Below are 14,164 nucleotides of genomic sequence, written 5' to 3'. Positions count from 1 at the left end.
CTAGTCGCCTCCCTCTGTTTAGTGTGAAAAATTAGCGGGCGTTGCCTCAAGACGCTCCAAAGGTTTTTCTTTCATTAGCGGCGTCTCTCTCTCTCTCTTTCACTCATTTGTGGTAGCAATGTCTCGTTGGCTGCCAGCAAGGCCTATCGGGTCGAAGTGTGTCTCCTCTCCACGTATATCGTTGTACAAAGCGTTTGTCGCCTTGATGTTCGAGGACACTGGGCAGCGGGAAACCTGCGTCTCTTTTCAGAAAACGACCTTTCGCAATATGTAGTTTTTTCTACGTCTCCGTAGTCCCATTGTACAATGATCAAATTCCAAATTAATGGTGTTGATTTGAAGAGAGAAGAAAAAAGAGAAGAAGATTGAAACCAACGCAGTTTGAAAAAGGGGTTTTAAATAATATTTATCAGTCAAACGATACTTCATATTCGGGTCACGAAGATTGACGCGTGTGGCCGTATTCCTTATTTCAAGTTTCAATGGATTCTGTGCCGATAGATCCTCGACTTCTCTTCTCTCGAGACTCCATCTCACAATTCTTCCTTTGTTGGTGATTCCTATCAGAAGATCACCGGAGGGATGACAGGTGAGCTTATTGAACCACTCTTCAAACACCATGTCATTCGGCACGTCGAGTTGCATGTATCGATTCATGCGGATGTCCCAGATGAAGACCGTCCGCATGCGGTAGAGACGAAGAGTTCCGTTTGGTTGGTGTTCACAGCCATGCTCAGAACATGTGTTTTCAGAGAAAGAGCACAGACTACAATCATTCTGCCACTTCTCATTTCCCAAAGCCGACAAGTTCCTTCCTCTCCTCCGGTGTACATCCATCGTCCATTTTTCTGAATAATAAAAATTACTTATGAAGTCTTTTTTCTCAATAGAGCTTACCTCGAACCCGACGGCCGTGACATTCTTCGGTACTTGGACGGTGGCTTTTGGAGTGAAGCCAGAGTTGATGTCAAAGAGGTCGGCTCTTTGGAAAGAACCGACCACTAAATCCCTGCCAGTCCCGGTGAAGTTCATTGTATTGATCTGGAAATTTGTGGTTTTTAATTTTAAGTTTCATTCTGTTTTTGATTACTTGGCTAATTTGGTAGTCAATGAACTTGACACATTTTCCAGTCCTCAGTGACCAGATTCGAATGGTCCGGTCATAAGAAGCCGAGGCAAGCATGGCATTCGGATTGTTGTCGAATGGTGGGACGTTGTTGTTGGCTCTTCCATTTCTTCTCTATGCCATTTTGTTGAGCTGAAAATTGTTTTATGTGATTTTACTCCAAACTGATCAGTTTGTAAAGGTATTGTAAATATGGGTGACAACAAGTGTTTTAAAAAATCAGAAAACTGACATAATGATTCACAATAAGTTTATTTTCTAAAAATCACTCAACGCATAACATTTCTTAAACGAAAGACAATTTTAATTCAGTGAATAATAAGAAGCCACCGTATACAAAATACACTAGCAAAACACGTCACAGCAAAATAAGAATTACTAATGATAAATACGATAGCCAATTACAATAGTCAAAGAAGTAGTTCTGAAAACAGTAGAAAAAATATAGAAGACTCCATTTGTTTGAAAGAAACCTCAACAATTGGAAGCTAAGCAACATTTTTTGTACGAAAATTGTTTCTGAAATATAATAGTTACAGTTGATCACAAACTCTAAAACATAAATATAATTGGAATATAAGTGAATCTGACAAAAAGTTACTTTTTAAACTTTCTGTAAAAAAAAGAAAGCTGTAAATTTGGCAGCGGAGTTAGACAGAAATACATGGGACAGAGGTTTCTTGAAACACATGCAGCATTTGCCGACCGTTTGAAACATCGCGTTTGATAGGACTCTGACAAATTTAGACGCAGGGGACTTTGTAGAATCAATCAGTTTCAACAACCATTTTTTAGCAAGGTCCATAGATTTTTTGTCACTTAATCCGTTCTGGTGTATTGGTTCTCCAAACTCTCATCACGCCACATTTTCAGTAATGTTGCCAATTTGGTAACTGTTGCAGATTTATGTATATAATCTGAAAATCATGCAAGGGTGAACCAACATCAAATTATCTCCATCATATAGATGGGTACCGAATAGAATTTTAAAAACAATAAAAACTTAAATTCATATTATATATTTATTCAGAAATTGAGAGTAATATGACGGACGAATAGACATGAAGCAACAAAGAATTAACATGAAAAAACTTATTCCATTGGCGTTTTGACCTGAACGTTTTTAGAGTCGTTGCATGCAAATTCCCATCCACCAATTACACCAACCCAATCACTATTTTACCGTCTGTAGTAATATTCCGAAGAAATCCAGTAGTCAAAATAAGTGGATTAAAGTCAAGGGGAGTACTCGAAAGCAGGGTTGGGAAATTCCGGGCCGGGCCGGGCCGGGCCGGGCCGGGCCGATTGAAGAATTTTCCTCGGCCCGGCCCAGCCCGGCCCGGTCAGCCCGGCTCCTGTAGAAATTTGAAATATTTTCAAAAAAATTTGAATTTTTTTTCCAAAAAAGTCGAATTTTCGACTATTTTTTGGAACATCGATCAAAATTGAAGCGTACGAGAATATTGGAGAATATTCACTATTTTAGATGAAAATTTCAAAAAATTGAGAAAAAATTGTGCACATTTTTGAATCCGGGCCGGGCAGGAGCTGACGAGTCGGCCCGGCCCGGAATTTTCTAACCCTGCTCGAAAGTATAATCTGATTTTTGATATTTTCAGACAATTGACTAGGAAAAACGAAAGCCTTGAAATTCGCATACTATGTATATTCTCAACAAGGAATTTAAAATCATGCACAACCTACTTTGTCTTTTTTGCAAGTTTCTTCATTTTTTGATGATTTTTCAGAACGGGGTGTCGTCACTAAGTACTCTGCACTCATTCAAAAATTTGATTCGATATTAACGTCATAAATTTTTTGGAATCTTCCGATGTTTTTGGTTATTATTTTTGTTGTTCAACGCTGCTTACCGTCTAAGAATTTTGCGCGACAACCTAATTTTTGACAGGCTCTAAAGATGTAAAGGACACCTAGACTATTCCAAAATTGTGCTCTTATTGATATTTCCAGATGTTCTTCTGCCGAAATGCCAATCCAACAGGAAGTTGCCAGTCAACCAAGCACGCTTCCTTTGAGTCAGGAGCAAACTCTCTCAGAAGTTTGGAACGCGGGAGGAGGTAGAATCTGGAAAATATTTCGTTTCAAAAAACAGGAATACTTATGGATATCTTGACGTACTTTCCATGAGGTTGAACTAGTTCATTCCAGAACGAGTGTATGCCATGTCCTAGGCTCGAGCATTTTGCTGGCGGTCCCATACGTTACGATTCTGAAAATAAAACAGTTTTGAGAAATATAATTCTATGGTGTGATCATGACATCCGAAGAACTATCTATAGCGACAAAATTTTCCGAGAAATAAGAAAAATTGCGTGAAATGGCTGGCAGGACGAATTACACTAGACTTATTTACATCAGTCTACTAAAAGGGATACTGTCAGATAGCTGGGCGATGCAATTATTTGCATGTAAAAACAACGCACCCTTATAAGAGATCTGACGTATTCTGCTCGACGTCATTCCATCCAACGGCAGAATAGATGAAGTGAATACAGTTCCTCAAGTGGTAGCGGATATCTCAAACATCAAACAACCGCACGGATACCAAGGAGATGGTTGGTCTCTTTGGTGGCATTTCTAAAAACAAAACTTCATTATGATGACAGACCAAAACTATCTCATGAAAGGTGCCTCCTCCACCTCGCAAAACTGTCATGATTCGGGAACTCACAACCAAATGAACTAACTAGGGAAGGATTCCGAGTCGAGATGGAGTTACAGGTCGAGATATATATCACTAGAGCGGAAATTTTGCGCTGATTTCGAATCTGTGTTCCAATTTTGCAACACGATTCTGTGAAAAAAGTTATTGGCGTTTTCGTAGCTTCTCAGTGCAAAAATGAGCATTTTCGAGACTCCCAAAAATAACATTTTTCTCAATTTTTCAAATTTTTTTGTGTTGTACGTGTATTTCCAATCATTTAGTTTTTTCAAACAAAATTTTTGTAGATGCGTCATTTTTGAAAATTTAAGAAACTACATAAAATTTTTTCTGAAAATAAATTCTGCAATCAAAAAGAAAAATCATCTTTACATCCGTAGTCATACGTACAACACAAAAAAATTTGAAAAAAATGAGAAAATTTTAATTTTTGGGAGTCTCGAAAATGCTTATTTTTGCACTGAGGCTACGAAAACGCAAATAACTTTTTTCAGAGAATCGTTTAGCAAAATTGAAATACAGATTTGAAATCAGCGCAAAATTTTGGTTCTAGTGATATATATCTCGGCCTGTAACTCCATCTCGACTCGGGATCCTTCCCTAGTAAAACGTTTTTTTCTTGCGAGCAGAGTAGCCTTTTCCGATAATATGCTCTCGACCGGAAATCTTTGAGAGAAAATTTTTCCCCATCATCTGAGATGGTTTCAGATAACCGATTGAGTAACTATCCCAGCGGTTAGAGCATATGCAGAACAAGGATTTTGGATTTTCATTAAAAAAACCTTACCAGAACAAACATTCCCGAGTAGTTTGGAGCAACGTTGTTTGGTGATACTTGCTTTACCTGGTCCATGGCTTTACTTCCAACCACCACACATTCCAAGACAATTCTGAAAACTAGATCAATTATATAATGTCACAGTAATTGAAGTATTTTAATGAGTGAACTCGACAGGCATAATCACACTCTGACTAGCTAAGCGCAAAAATTGATAAAATTCGTGTGGTTATAGTAATATTTCCCCAATTTTCACATCTGCAGATTGTATTGGCTAAACAGAAACTTCCAAAAATGACAATTTTCTTGGTTTTCATCAACGTTGATTCTATCATTATGTTGGATTCAGGAAAAAATACGGTCAGCTCAGCTCAACTATTAGCAAAGCGCACGAATCGATTTTTGAAAACAAAAACATACCCGACCAAGCAGATTGACGCCTTCTGTGGCAACAACTAAATTTCAACATTTCCATTTGGTGATTGATTTTGGGGTAGACTTGAATCAATTGCATTTGCGCTGAAAATATATAAATTTGCGGATTTTAGTTGAAAGAAAAAAGAAAAACGAGAGAAAGGACATATTCTTGTTTTCTGTGTTACATGATGGTCAAATACAAATGAAACTAAAGGGAAATACTTTGAGAAAAATTCAACCACTTTCGAAGAAATTCTGATATAGTTATTATATCAAAAATGTATGAAAATAATTGAAAATTGAGGATTTTTCAGTGGTTTGTTCGGAAAAATAAGCGAAATCGCACTTTTGCGCCAGTGCACGGCAAGTGTGCCAGTAAATGGCAAGGCGCGTAAGGTTCGATTGGTTGAGAGAAGGGAAAGAAGAAACGCTGCAGAAAGGAAGATAGGAGGAATCGGCGATATGGGGAAGATTTTTCTGGAGATTTCTGTTTTAAATGCCCAAGAAATGTTTTAAGAAAACTGTAAAATAGGGATTGTTCGTTTTTTAAAAGGTTTTTTGTGCAAAAAGTAATTTTGCTACTAATTTCTCCACTTGAGGAAGAATTAGCAATTTCGGTGGAAATTTCAATTTTCTCTGATGAAGTTGGACTGAAATATTTGGAAACTGTAATAAACAAAAAGTGTTGTCAAATTAAGAAAAAACAAATGAGGAATAATACATGTATTCTAGAGTGTACAACTCGCAATAGCTTCTGAATGTGTATTCAAATTCGTTCTCAACTTCAGTCACAAAATTATATTCCATTCAGAGTTTCTCATGTGAAACAAAGATAATACTCTGTCAGCAATACCGCCGTTCCCATCTTTTGACTTTCACCGATGAACTTCCCTTTTTAGATTCATATTTGCATTTGATAGGAATGTGCTTTCAAACATTTCACATTTTGAAAATAATGGTTGTTATCCAGATCAAAATATCAAACCTCTTTGTTCTGATTTGTAGGATCTTAGAATGTGAGCCGTAGAGCCGCAATTCTGGAAAGATTCTGAAAATGAAAAACAAGGGGAATAACATTTATTCAATTAGTGAGAATCAATTATTTTTTGAATTTTTCTCTTGACGGTCGATGAACCATACCAGTCCCATAAAAACCAATAGCGCGAGTGGCACGGAAAAGAACAGGGCCAAAACCACGGATAGTCCAACGATGCGATTGATTTGAATTTGAGCAACGCTGGAGCTCTGAATGAGTGAAATAGTTTAAAACAACTGTTGAAATGGTTGGATGTGATGTTTTTTAAAAGTTTTCTTATGATTTTCGATCAGTTTTTAGGGCCATTTGCATCACATTTCGTTTCTTAACCTTACATGTTTTCACAAGCACATAAAGTACCCAGATGACTATTGCGTACTACGTAATTTAAGGAAATATCTTTTTTTTTTTAATTTTGATTGGAGTAACATTGAAAAAATTTTGATTTGCGCACACTGCGTTTGCGCCGAAATGTTGTAAACACTTGCTAAACCGAAAAAACAATTTTATTCACCTTGGTTTCAATGAGGTCGGCACCATTATTGGCAATGGAATTCTTGATGGTTGTGATTGGTGTCATTCTCGAGGGCGGGGGATGGTTCTAGCTGACTAGTAGTCCTGAAAAATAGAAACTTAGAAAATGGTAAGGAAAGTAACAGATTTCGAAACTAAAACGAAGAAAATACGATGCCAAAAGGAGGGAAAAATGAACACATGAGCAAAGGAACCAGAAGAGGGAAAGAGACATAAGAGAAACAGCTGCGACTGAAAGGTGGACAAGACACTCAGCAGAGGAGATAGTAGAGAAATAGTTACGATTTAGAAATAAAAATTTGGAAATGAGAAATAGATAGGACATTTGGAAATACACGAATTCGTTAATAGAGGTATGATGGTTACCTCTATTCAAATTTATTTTCAAAAGTGTGGGTTTTCGGCGACAAACTGTAAGCAAAGAGAAGGATGAGAAATAAAAATTTTGGGAGAACATGAGTACAGGGCAAACACGACAGCGATATTCAAAATTTGCTCATAGAAAAAAAGAAAAAAGAGGGAACGGTGAATTTGTGTAAGAACAAAGAAAACACAGAACGTGGGGGCTTTTCGAAATTTGAAATCCAAGAAACGACAACAGAAAAGAAAAGTGTCGGCATTGGTAAACGTGAGATTGGAGCATCAAAGAAGGAGAGGACATAATAGGATCATAAAGCAAATGTGATATGAGAGGCATGAAGATAGAAAGATTTCGAAAATGAAATACTAATGGTCGATGATCATAAATTCAAATTGTCTGAACACCAACAGAAAAAAGTTGGTTTTTGATCTCGTAGGTATCTGGAGACGGAGTGAACATCTTGGATCCCTCCGAGTTCTCGCTTCTAGATTTAAAAGCTTGAGATTCATGGTCCAGAATCTTTGTTTCCAAGATTGTGGTTATATATTTGATGATGGATTCCAATGCCCGGATCATGATGTTAAGCGGGTAAACATTTACATTTTTGATCCAGTACTACAACGTAACTCTCGTCCAAACCCATTCTGGTTCCTAAATTTAAAGTCTGATTGAAATCCTTATGAATATATGAACTAAGAAATACATCTACGAAGCCTGATCTTGATTCCAATTTTTTATTCTGCTCAAACTCAGCCGAAGTGAAATGTCGAAAATTTTCAATGCACTGTTTTTTTGAAAACAACTGAAACAAAATTTTTTATTTTATATAAAGTTTATTCATTTATGCACAAATCTTGATATCGATAAAACAACTATTACAATTTTGCTTTACTGTCCGCGAAGCATCCGACCCGGTCCCGAAATCATCATTGCGCCAATGATGAGGAGAATTCCGATGCCCATCATTACACCTTGGGCTATTTTTACTTGAAATTCAGTGTATCCGGGGGTGGTTGTCTGAAAACGGCATTAAGATAGAATGCAATCACCGAAATTCTAGTAAGTAGGTTTTCATCACAACTTCGATACTAGTTTTTAGACTATTCTTTCATATTAGATACTAAACTGTCTGTTTTTCCTTATCCGGCTTCTATTCTCAAAACAGGGGTCAAGTTTATACTGAATTTTTCATTACAAGTAAGTACCCGGGTGGCTCAGTAGGTTCCGTGAAGACCGCCCTTAAGAAAATCCCTTCCACTTTGTCAGCAACTTTTTTCTATCTCATTTTTCAAAATCTGCGGAGGTTGTGACAGTCAAACATAAGAATGATCTAATAAAGTCTGCTTACCTCATATGACTTCATAGTGGTGTTTGAAGGCTCATATCCGATGAGAACACGCTCTACCTCGTCAGCAGTTCCCTGTAAATACTTTTATAACTTTTATAACTTTGTACTTGATAATAAAGTTTCCACTACGAGTAAGTACCCTGGTGGCTCAGTAGAACCGCCCTATAATGATCTCTTCGACTTTGTTAGCGACTCTTTTTTCCTCATTTTTCAAAGTCTGTAGAGATCACGGCAGTCAGATAGAGCCACACGATTTTTTCAGTTAAGAATGACCTAATCTGATTACCTCATATGACTCCATAGTGGTGTTTGAAGGCACGTCTTCGATGAGAACACGCTCTACCTCGTCGGAAGTTCCCTGTAAGGAAAAAGTATTGGTTCGGAAAAGTAAAAAAGTAAAGAGGACATCTGGAATGATCCTCATATAATGTTTGCTTACTTCTTGTTCAATATCGAACTCCGTGTTGTTGAATGGTCTGGCTGTGATAGCGGCAGCGAAAATGAGAAGGAAAACTGGCATACAGTATCCCAGTTTCATTCTGAGAAATAAATAAATTTCAAACTAGGCTTGACAGAAACAAAATCTTAGTAAACAATTGGACATCCCAGACGACTGCAAAGAAGCTGGTAGAAACGAGATAAACTACAGAAAACTAAATTGAAATGTCATAAATGGAGAGGTGAATAAGAGAATGGTAAATACATATGCGCATTAACATGAAAGAGGAACGGGGGAGAAACAAAAGAAAAAACTATTGAGAGAGGGGGCAAAGCCTCATGATTCTACTGCAGAACATCTGTGAAAGCATTCGGAAGGCAGATACTTCAAAATAGGAATGGAAATTGTAGATGTGTGAATCAGAAGTTTGAAACTCGTTACATTTATAGACGGTTGAAGAGAAGTGATATTAAGTAAGGAGACGGGTTTATCGGTGGAAATTCGAAAAAAATTTCTTTCGTATAGAAAGGTCCGTACGAACTACCAGTCACTGAAGTTAAGATCAAATTAAAACTTCATCTTGGGTCTGAACGATGATCCTATTTTCTGAATTCCAGTCGCGTGACGACAAACACACGTAAAACTTGGCACTCAGCCAAGTCTTTTTTGGCACCGTGCCAACCGTCGTGCGACGGAACGCGTTTGCCCGACCACACGCCTCGCATAGCTGACCTTTACTCCATTAAAAGAGATCCTAAGATTCTCACTTTCGGAATATTCTTGAAATTTGAATGAGTGCTTTATAACACGAACCTTTGAATGGCTTATATAGGAAACTGATTTTAGAGTTTTGAATTCCTGTATCTGTATAATTTCAATGAAAACCCGACTCAAACCGTAATCCAGCCGTACGGAGAGCGTTCTATTTTTTGTTTAGAAGAGGAAACGTATGATTGATAATGTATTTTCAAAAAGTAAGTAAATCGAACCGCTCGTAATGAGCGGGAAAAGAGGAAAATGGTAAATATGTGTGCGTACATGAAAGAAACAAACGGAAATGAAACGAAAAGAGAAAAAACTGAGAAAGCGGGCAACGACACATGATTTGACAATCAAAAAAATAGTATAAGTGGAGAGACAAGAGATGAATAGAGATAAAAAGATTTCCAAAAAAAAAGTATGAATAAACAAAGTTCTGTGGAACAGTATTTCGAATTGAGAAGAGAAAAATGAATGCCGAGAGGGAAGACTGCGCGTCAGGCACTGCCTTAATGAGTGCACTGAACAAATGGACATTTATGTATGAGAAAAAGAAATGAATGGTATTAGCAGAGTTTGAAAACGGTCAATTGATGGAACCGCACTACAAAATTCCTTGATTTTTTAAAAGATGATTTTCCAGTAATAAGACATATGATTGCCAAGTTAAATCAGAACTTTATCTTCACTGGTCAATTAGTTGACCTTATTTGACCGAATCTTACTTGAAAAGATACAGATCACAGCAGTGCAAAGCCTAAGGTTGATGAACAGATTCGAATTTTTCCCAAGACGCGTTGCGCGCGCGTCCCGGTATAATGAAAGCAACGACAAATAAGCATAAATGTCCTTGGCACTGGGTCAAATTCAAACTTTGCACTCAGCCAAGTCTTTGTTCGGTACCGTGCCCACTTGTGCAACGGAGCGCAGCGCGTGGCAGATAAACATTTTACTTTTGCCCAACAGTTTACTCATTTCTATTTAAAAGGATCTTCGATTTATTATTTTATTACACATTTATCAAATAGGAGGTGAAAAGATGCTGATTTCGACAACAGTCACTGTTAACATTTCGTGACGAATTTTTTTTTGCCTTGTGTTCTCAGTTTCAAGATATCATTGATGTTGGTACTGCATCACCAACCCCCTCCGGTTCATTGTCATGAATTTTTTATCATTTTCAGAATATTGCCTTTCCGCGTAACGAAGGTTCTGAAGGTCCTAGTTTTGTGGGCAAAACCTTAAGGGGCCTTCAGATGACCTTCAAGTTGGCAACTGAGAACATTCTCTGGTAAAGTTGACAACATCTTTCTTTTTTTCCTGACACCACTCTTTCATTTTTCTGAATTGAAACATTCAAAATGTGAAACCCCAATTTGTAATGAAGTTAATTATATAAACCCAAACGAACTATTCGACACATTCTTGAGATCATGTCTATAAGAATGAAATGCATTTGATTGTTTTTCAGCTGTACACTTTTCAAGTGAATTTTTAAAGTGATTTTTCACAAACATGACTATTTGTACGATAGATCTCAGTCTCTCTGAAATTTTAACCAACACCCGTTTAATGTTGAATTGGGCACTATACGAATATCTCCTTTCTATACAGTAACCTATTTTTCTTTTCTCAAAATCTTCCGGGTCACGATGAGTCATTGTCGTTTGTCCTCCTTTGCTCCACTGTTTGACTAGAAATCTATATTTCTTCTTTTTCTTTATGTTTTATATACTTGAAATACCCTGTACAGCCTCATCTCCATATTTGTTCAATCGGTTGTATACCGTGAGAAAAACACTGTTGTGCTGGTGTGATTTTCGGTCGTTGTCACAAGACATTCGGCTTTTATCGATTCATATGCAAATTTCCAAACCATTCCCGTTTTCCTTTCATTCTTCGTTATCATTCTCTCTGTGCATTTCTTTTCTTGCCTCCCGAACACAGGAAAAGTGTTTGTAAGGTTCATGATTTTAAATCATGAACCTCACAAACCGTACCCTTTCTTGTCTGAACCTAACCCTTTTTGGTTTTCATTTCATTTTTCTTACTTTTTAAGATTACAAAATACAAAATAGTTTTTCAGAAAATGAGACCATACATTGCTCTCATCGTCGTTTTGGCTTCAATTGCAATTGCCACTGCCCTCCCTCTCAAGGGTTCGGAAGAAAGCAAAGAATTCGAAATCCTTGTCAAGTCATCGGAGTCCCCATCCCCTCTTTCCATACCACTATCACCATCGTCGCCCAAAACCGTCTCGGTGGTTAGTGATCTTCTAGCTGTTATTAGTTGACTAGTCAATCGAAATTTCCTCAACAATTATAAATTATCTTTTAGCCCTTACAGTCTTAACAATACGGTATTGCTCCAGATGAGTTCCCACACTTTACTGAATTACTCATTGAGAATATGCTCTGTATATTGGTATAGCGGCGATCTCTTGTTGAACAACTTGTCAGAGACACATACATAATCTTTGGAACTAACAAAAGTCGGCTTGGTGACATTTGGAACGTAGTAAAGTACCTAGTTAGGCTGAAAAAACAAATGTTCATTCTTCTATTTCGACGTCTGAACAAACGAATGAAAATCGAAATATCTTTACTGAGTGACAGACAATTTTTTAGAAACAAAATGTCTGTAAAATAAATATTTGTTTTCAGAAATACACTGTATCGGATAAAATTCAGTTGGCTTTCTGGATCATATTTCTCATAGTTGTGTTCATTCATCAGTACCAGCAAAACAGGGTTGCTACCAGAGAAGCAGAACAAGCATGGAAAGAAATGCAAGAAGCTCTCCGAGAAGATCACATAAAAACCAAATCAGAAGGATCACAACTCAACCATGATATTTAATTATACTCTATTCATTCTTTTTTTTGCTCTTCAATTTTTTTGTATTATTTTCTCAGAACAATAAATAAAAATGTCTTCGAAAAAATGGTTGATTAGTTGAAATAAACAGATTTCGTATGACAACCTATTTGAAATGGGTCTGTGAATTTATTGACTTGAAACAATCAGGGTCTGCATACCAAAAATTAGCAGAAATGGGGGACACCATTAGATTAATTTAGGCCCCAGGACAGCATAGCTTCTGATATGGAATCACAAATTCCCGATATTTTAGACACCTTGATATTTAAGTTCCTGAACAATTGAAGTCTACATTTCGTTCAACAAAATAAGCTTTCAGAATTTACTATTTTAACTTCAGCTCATTTCGCCATCACCATCATCCATTATTTCTTCTGCCGCCGCCGTTCGAAACACTTCATCACTTCTCCACCCAATTTCTTCCACCGTCTCAACACCACAGGCACTTCCACCTCTTCGGAAAAGAGTACTCTGAAAGTTATGTTCCTCTTCTTCCTCATAGCATTGTTATTCGCTGTTTTTTGGACTTGGCCTATCAGGATAGACTATACTTTGGTATAGAAACAATCCAAATTCGTTTTCGCACACACCAAAACAACATACATGATTGTGGCAAGGAAGAGGAGTGGAAGGAGTTCGAAAAAAAGAAACGAATGCTCGTCTAATGTTTATTTTTTATTGATGTATATATACTTGTGTTGAGTCCACCCACTTATATTCAGCCCATTTACTATTTAACCCAAGTAACTGTAGTTTTTGAATATCAAACTTATTAAAAACATAATTTTATCATACGAGTTGTTTTGATGATGACTTTGATATTTATTCGATACGAGCCTGTTTGGCGAATCGAGCGGGGTCGTTCCAGATAGGAATTTCTGTCATTCATCTGATGTTGACATTGATTGACTTGATTCCCGTTGGCAGTGATAATCTGGAGGTCTTCTCTATTCGCTTGGTGTCGTGTGGACAACTTTTGTCGGCGTTTTGGACAGTGTTTAGGAGACGTTCCTCTTCAGTCCTTTGAGTTTCCTCGTCCAGTTGGTTGATTCCAAGCTACTCGTGCTCAAACCAATGACTGTTCGCGGATCTACTAAATGGTGGCGGGTCCAACTCGTTGGTTTCCATCAGCAATTCCTTTTTGGAATCGCGGGTGTTACGAGTCCTAAATTCAGTAGTTTAATATTTTCTGTTATATTTATTTTAAATTTTACCTCTCTGACAATGGCGTCTGGAAATTGTTCTCTTTGATTCTCTGACTCGCCGCATACACGGGCTACGAAGTTGGTTCTTCGACGTTTTTCAAACTGGCGGTTCTTCTGATTGAAACAAAACTCAATAGAAGGGGAAGCAGCCGTCGGTGAGCTGATAGGTTTTGCAATTCTCACGAATTTTGTTTTTTCAAAGATTCCTTCACGAAGCCTACCTGGCTAGGCAACAACAACGACTTCAACATCCCAATCAGATCGAGCACCACGGACTTGATCATCCATTTCCTTTCTTGTACATCACAGCAAGGAGGAAGGATTTACCTAGAAAAATGTTTGCGGAGAGTATCGTTTTCTAGTTCTGCCAATTGTACTAACCGTCAAAACATGTTTTTTCGGCCTAAGAACGGGCGTTTGGATTGCAGTTGCAAAATTGGATTCTATGGGTGTCCAGTCATCTATATCATCGTCTTCAACCAAATACCCATAATTCATTGGCATTATGTTTCCAATCCCAGTAACATCCATTAGTGATTTCTGAAAATATACCACAATTTACTCGGAGCTGGTTTTTTGAAAACTTACATGACATTACG

The 14,164-nt window shown here is 37.4% G+C and overlaps 6 protein-coding genes across 6 annotated transcripts; 2 read left to right on the top strand and 4 right to left on the bottom strand.

Annotated features, from left to right (window-relative positions):
- Window positions 1-582: 582 nt before the first annotated feature.
- GCK72_022851 (uncharacterized protein) lies at window positions 583-852 on the top strand (the record flags this gene model as incomplete). The annotated part of the gene is made up of 1 exon (XM_053735099.1): window positions 583-852. One exon carries the CDS (start codon window positions 583-585, stop codon window positions 850-852), a length of 270 nt encoding a protein of 89 aa, XP_053578665.1.
- GCK72_022850 (uncharacterized protein) lies at window positions 654-1,183 on the bottom strand (the record flags this gene model as incomplete). The annotated part of the gene is made up of 3 exons (XM_053735098.1): window positions 654-848; window positions 898-1,041; window positions 1,091-1,183. 3 exons carry the CDS (start codon window positions 1,181-1,183, stop codon window positions 654-656), a joined length of 432 nt encoding a protein of 143 aa, XP_053578664.1.
- Window positions 1,184-3,081: 1,898 nt separating this feature from the next.
- On the bottom strand, window positions 3,082-3,345 carry GCK72_022849 (uncharacterized protein; the record flags this gene model as incomplete). Its single annotated transcript, XM_053735097.1, has 2 exons — window positions 3,082-3,211; window positions 3,266-3,345. 2 exons carry the CDS (start codon window positions 3,343-3,345, stop codon window positions 3,082-3,084), a joined length of 210 nt encoding a protein of 69 aa, XP_053578663.1.
- A 2,754-nt stretch (window positions 3,346-6,099) lies between these two features.
- Window positions 6,100-6,620, bottom strand: GCK72_022848 (uncharacterized protein; the record flags this gene model as incomplete). The annotated part of the gene is made up of 2 exons (XM_053735096.1): window positions 6,100-6,249; window positions 6,555-6,620. 2 exons carry the CDS (start codon window positions 6,618-6,620, stop codon window positions 6,100-6,102), a joined length of 216 nt encoding a protein of 71 aa, XP_053578662.1.
- A 1,203-nt stretch (window positions 6,621-7,823) lies between these two features.
- GCK72_022847 (uncharacterized protein) lies at window positions 7,824-8,821 on the bottom strand (the record flags this gene model as incomplete). Its single annotated transcript, XM_003102945.2, has 4 exons — window positions 7,824-7,952; window positions 8,284-8,355; window positions 8,570-8,641; window positions 8,723-8,821. The coding sequence occupies 4 exons, from the start codon at window positions 8,819-8,821 to the stop codon at window positions 7,824-7,826; spliced, it is 372 nt and encodes a 123-aa protein (XP_003102993.2).
- A 2,749-nt stretch (window positions 8,822-11,570) lies between these two features.
- On the top strand, window positions 11,571-12,339 carry GCK72_022846 (uncharacterized protein; the record flags this gene model as incomplete). The annotated part of the gene is made up of 2 exons (XM_003102892.2): window positions 11,571-11,744; window positions 12,145-12,339. The coding sequence occupies 2 exons, from the start codon at window positions 11,571-11,573 to the stop codon at window positions 12,337-12,339; spliced, it is 369 nt and encodes a 122-aa protein (XP_003102940.2).
- Between the last annotated feature and the right edge of the window lie 1,825 nt (window positions 12,340-14,164).

This window comes from Caenorhabditis remanei, chromosome X (genome assembly GCF_010183535.1).
Source record: "Caenorhabditis remanei strain PX506 chromosome X, whole genome shotgun sequence".
NCBI lineage: Eukaryota > Metazoa > Nematoda > Chromadorea > Rhabditida > Rhabditidae > Caenorhabditis > Caenorhabditis remanei.
The sequence above is the reverse complement of the archived record's forward strand: the minus strand, read 5'-3'. Positions and strand labels throughout refer to the sequence as shown.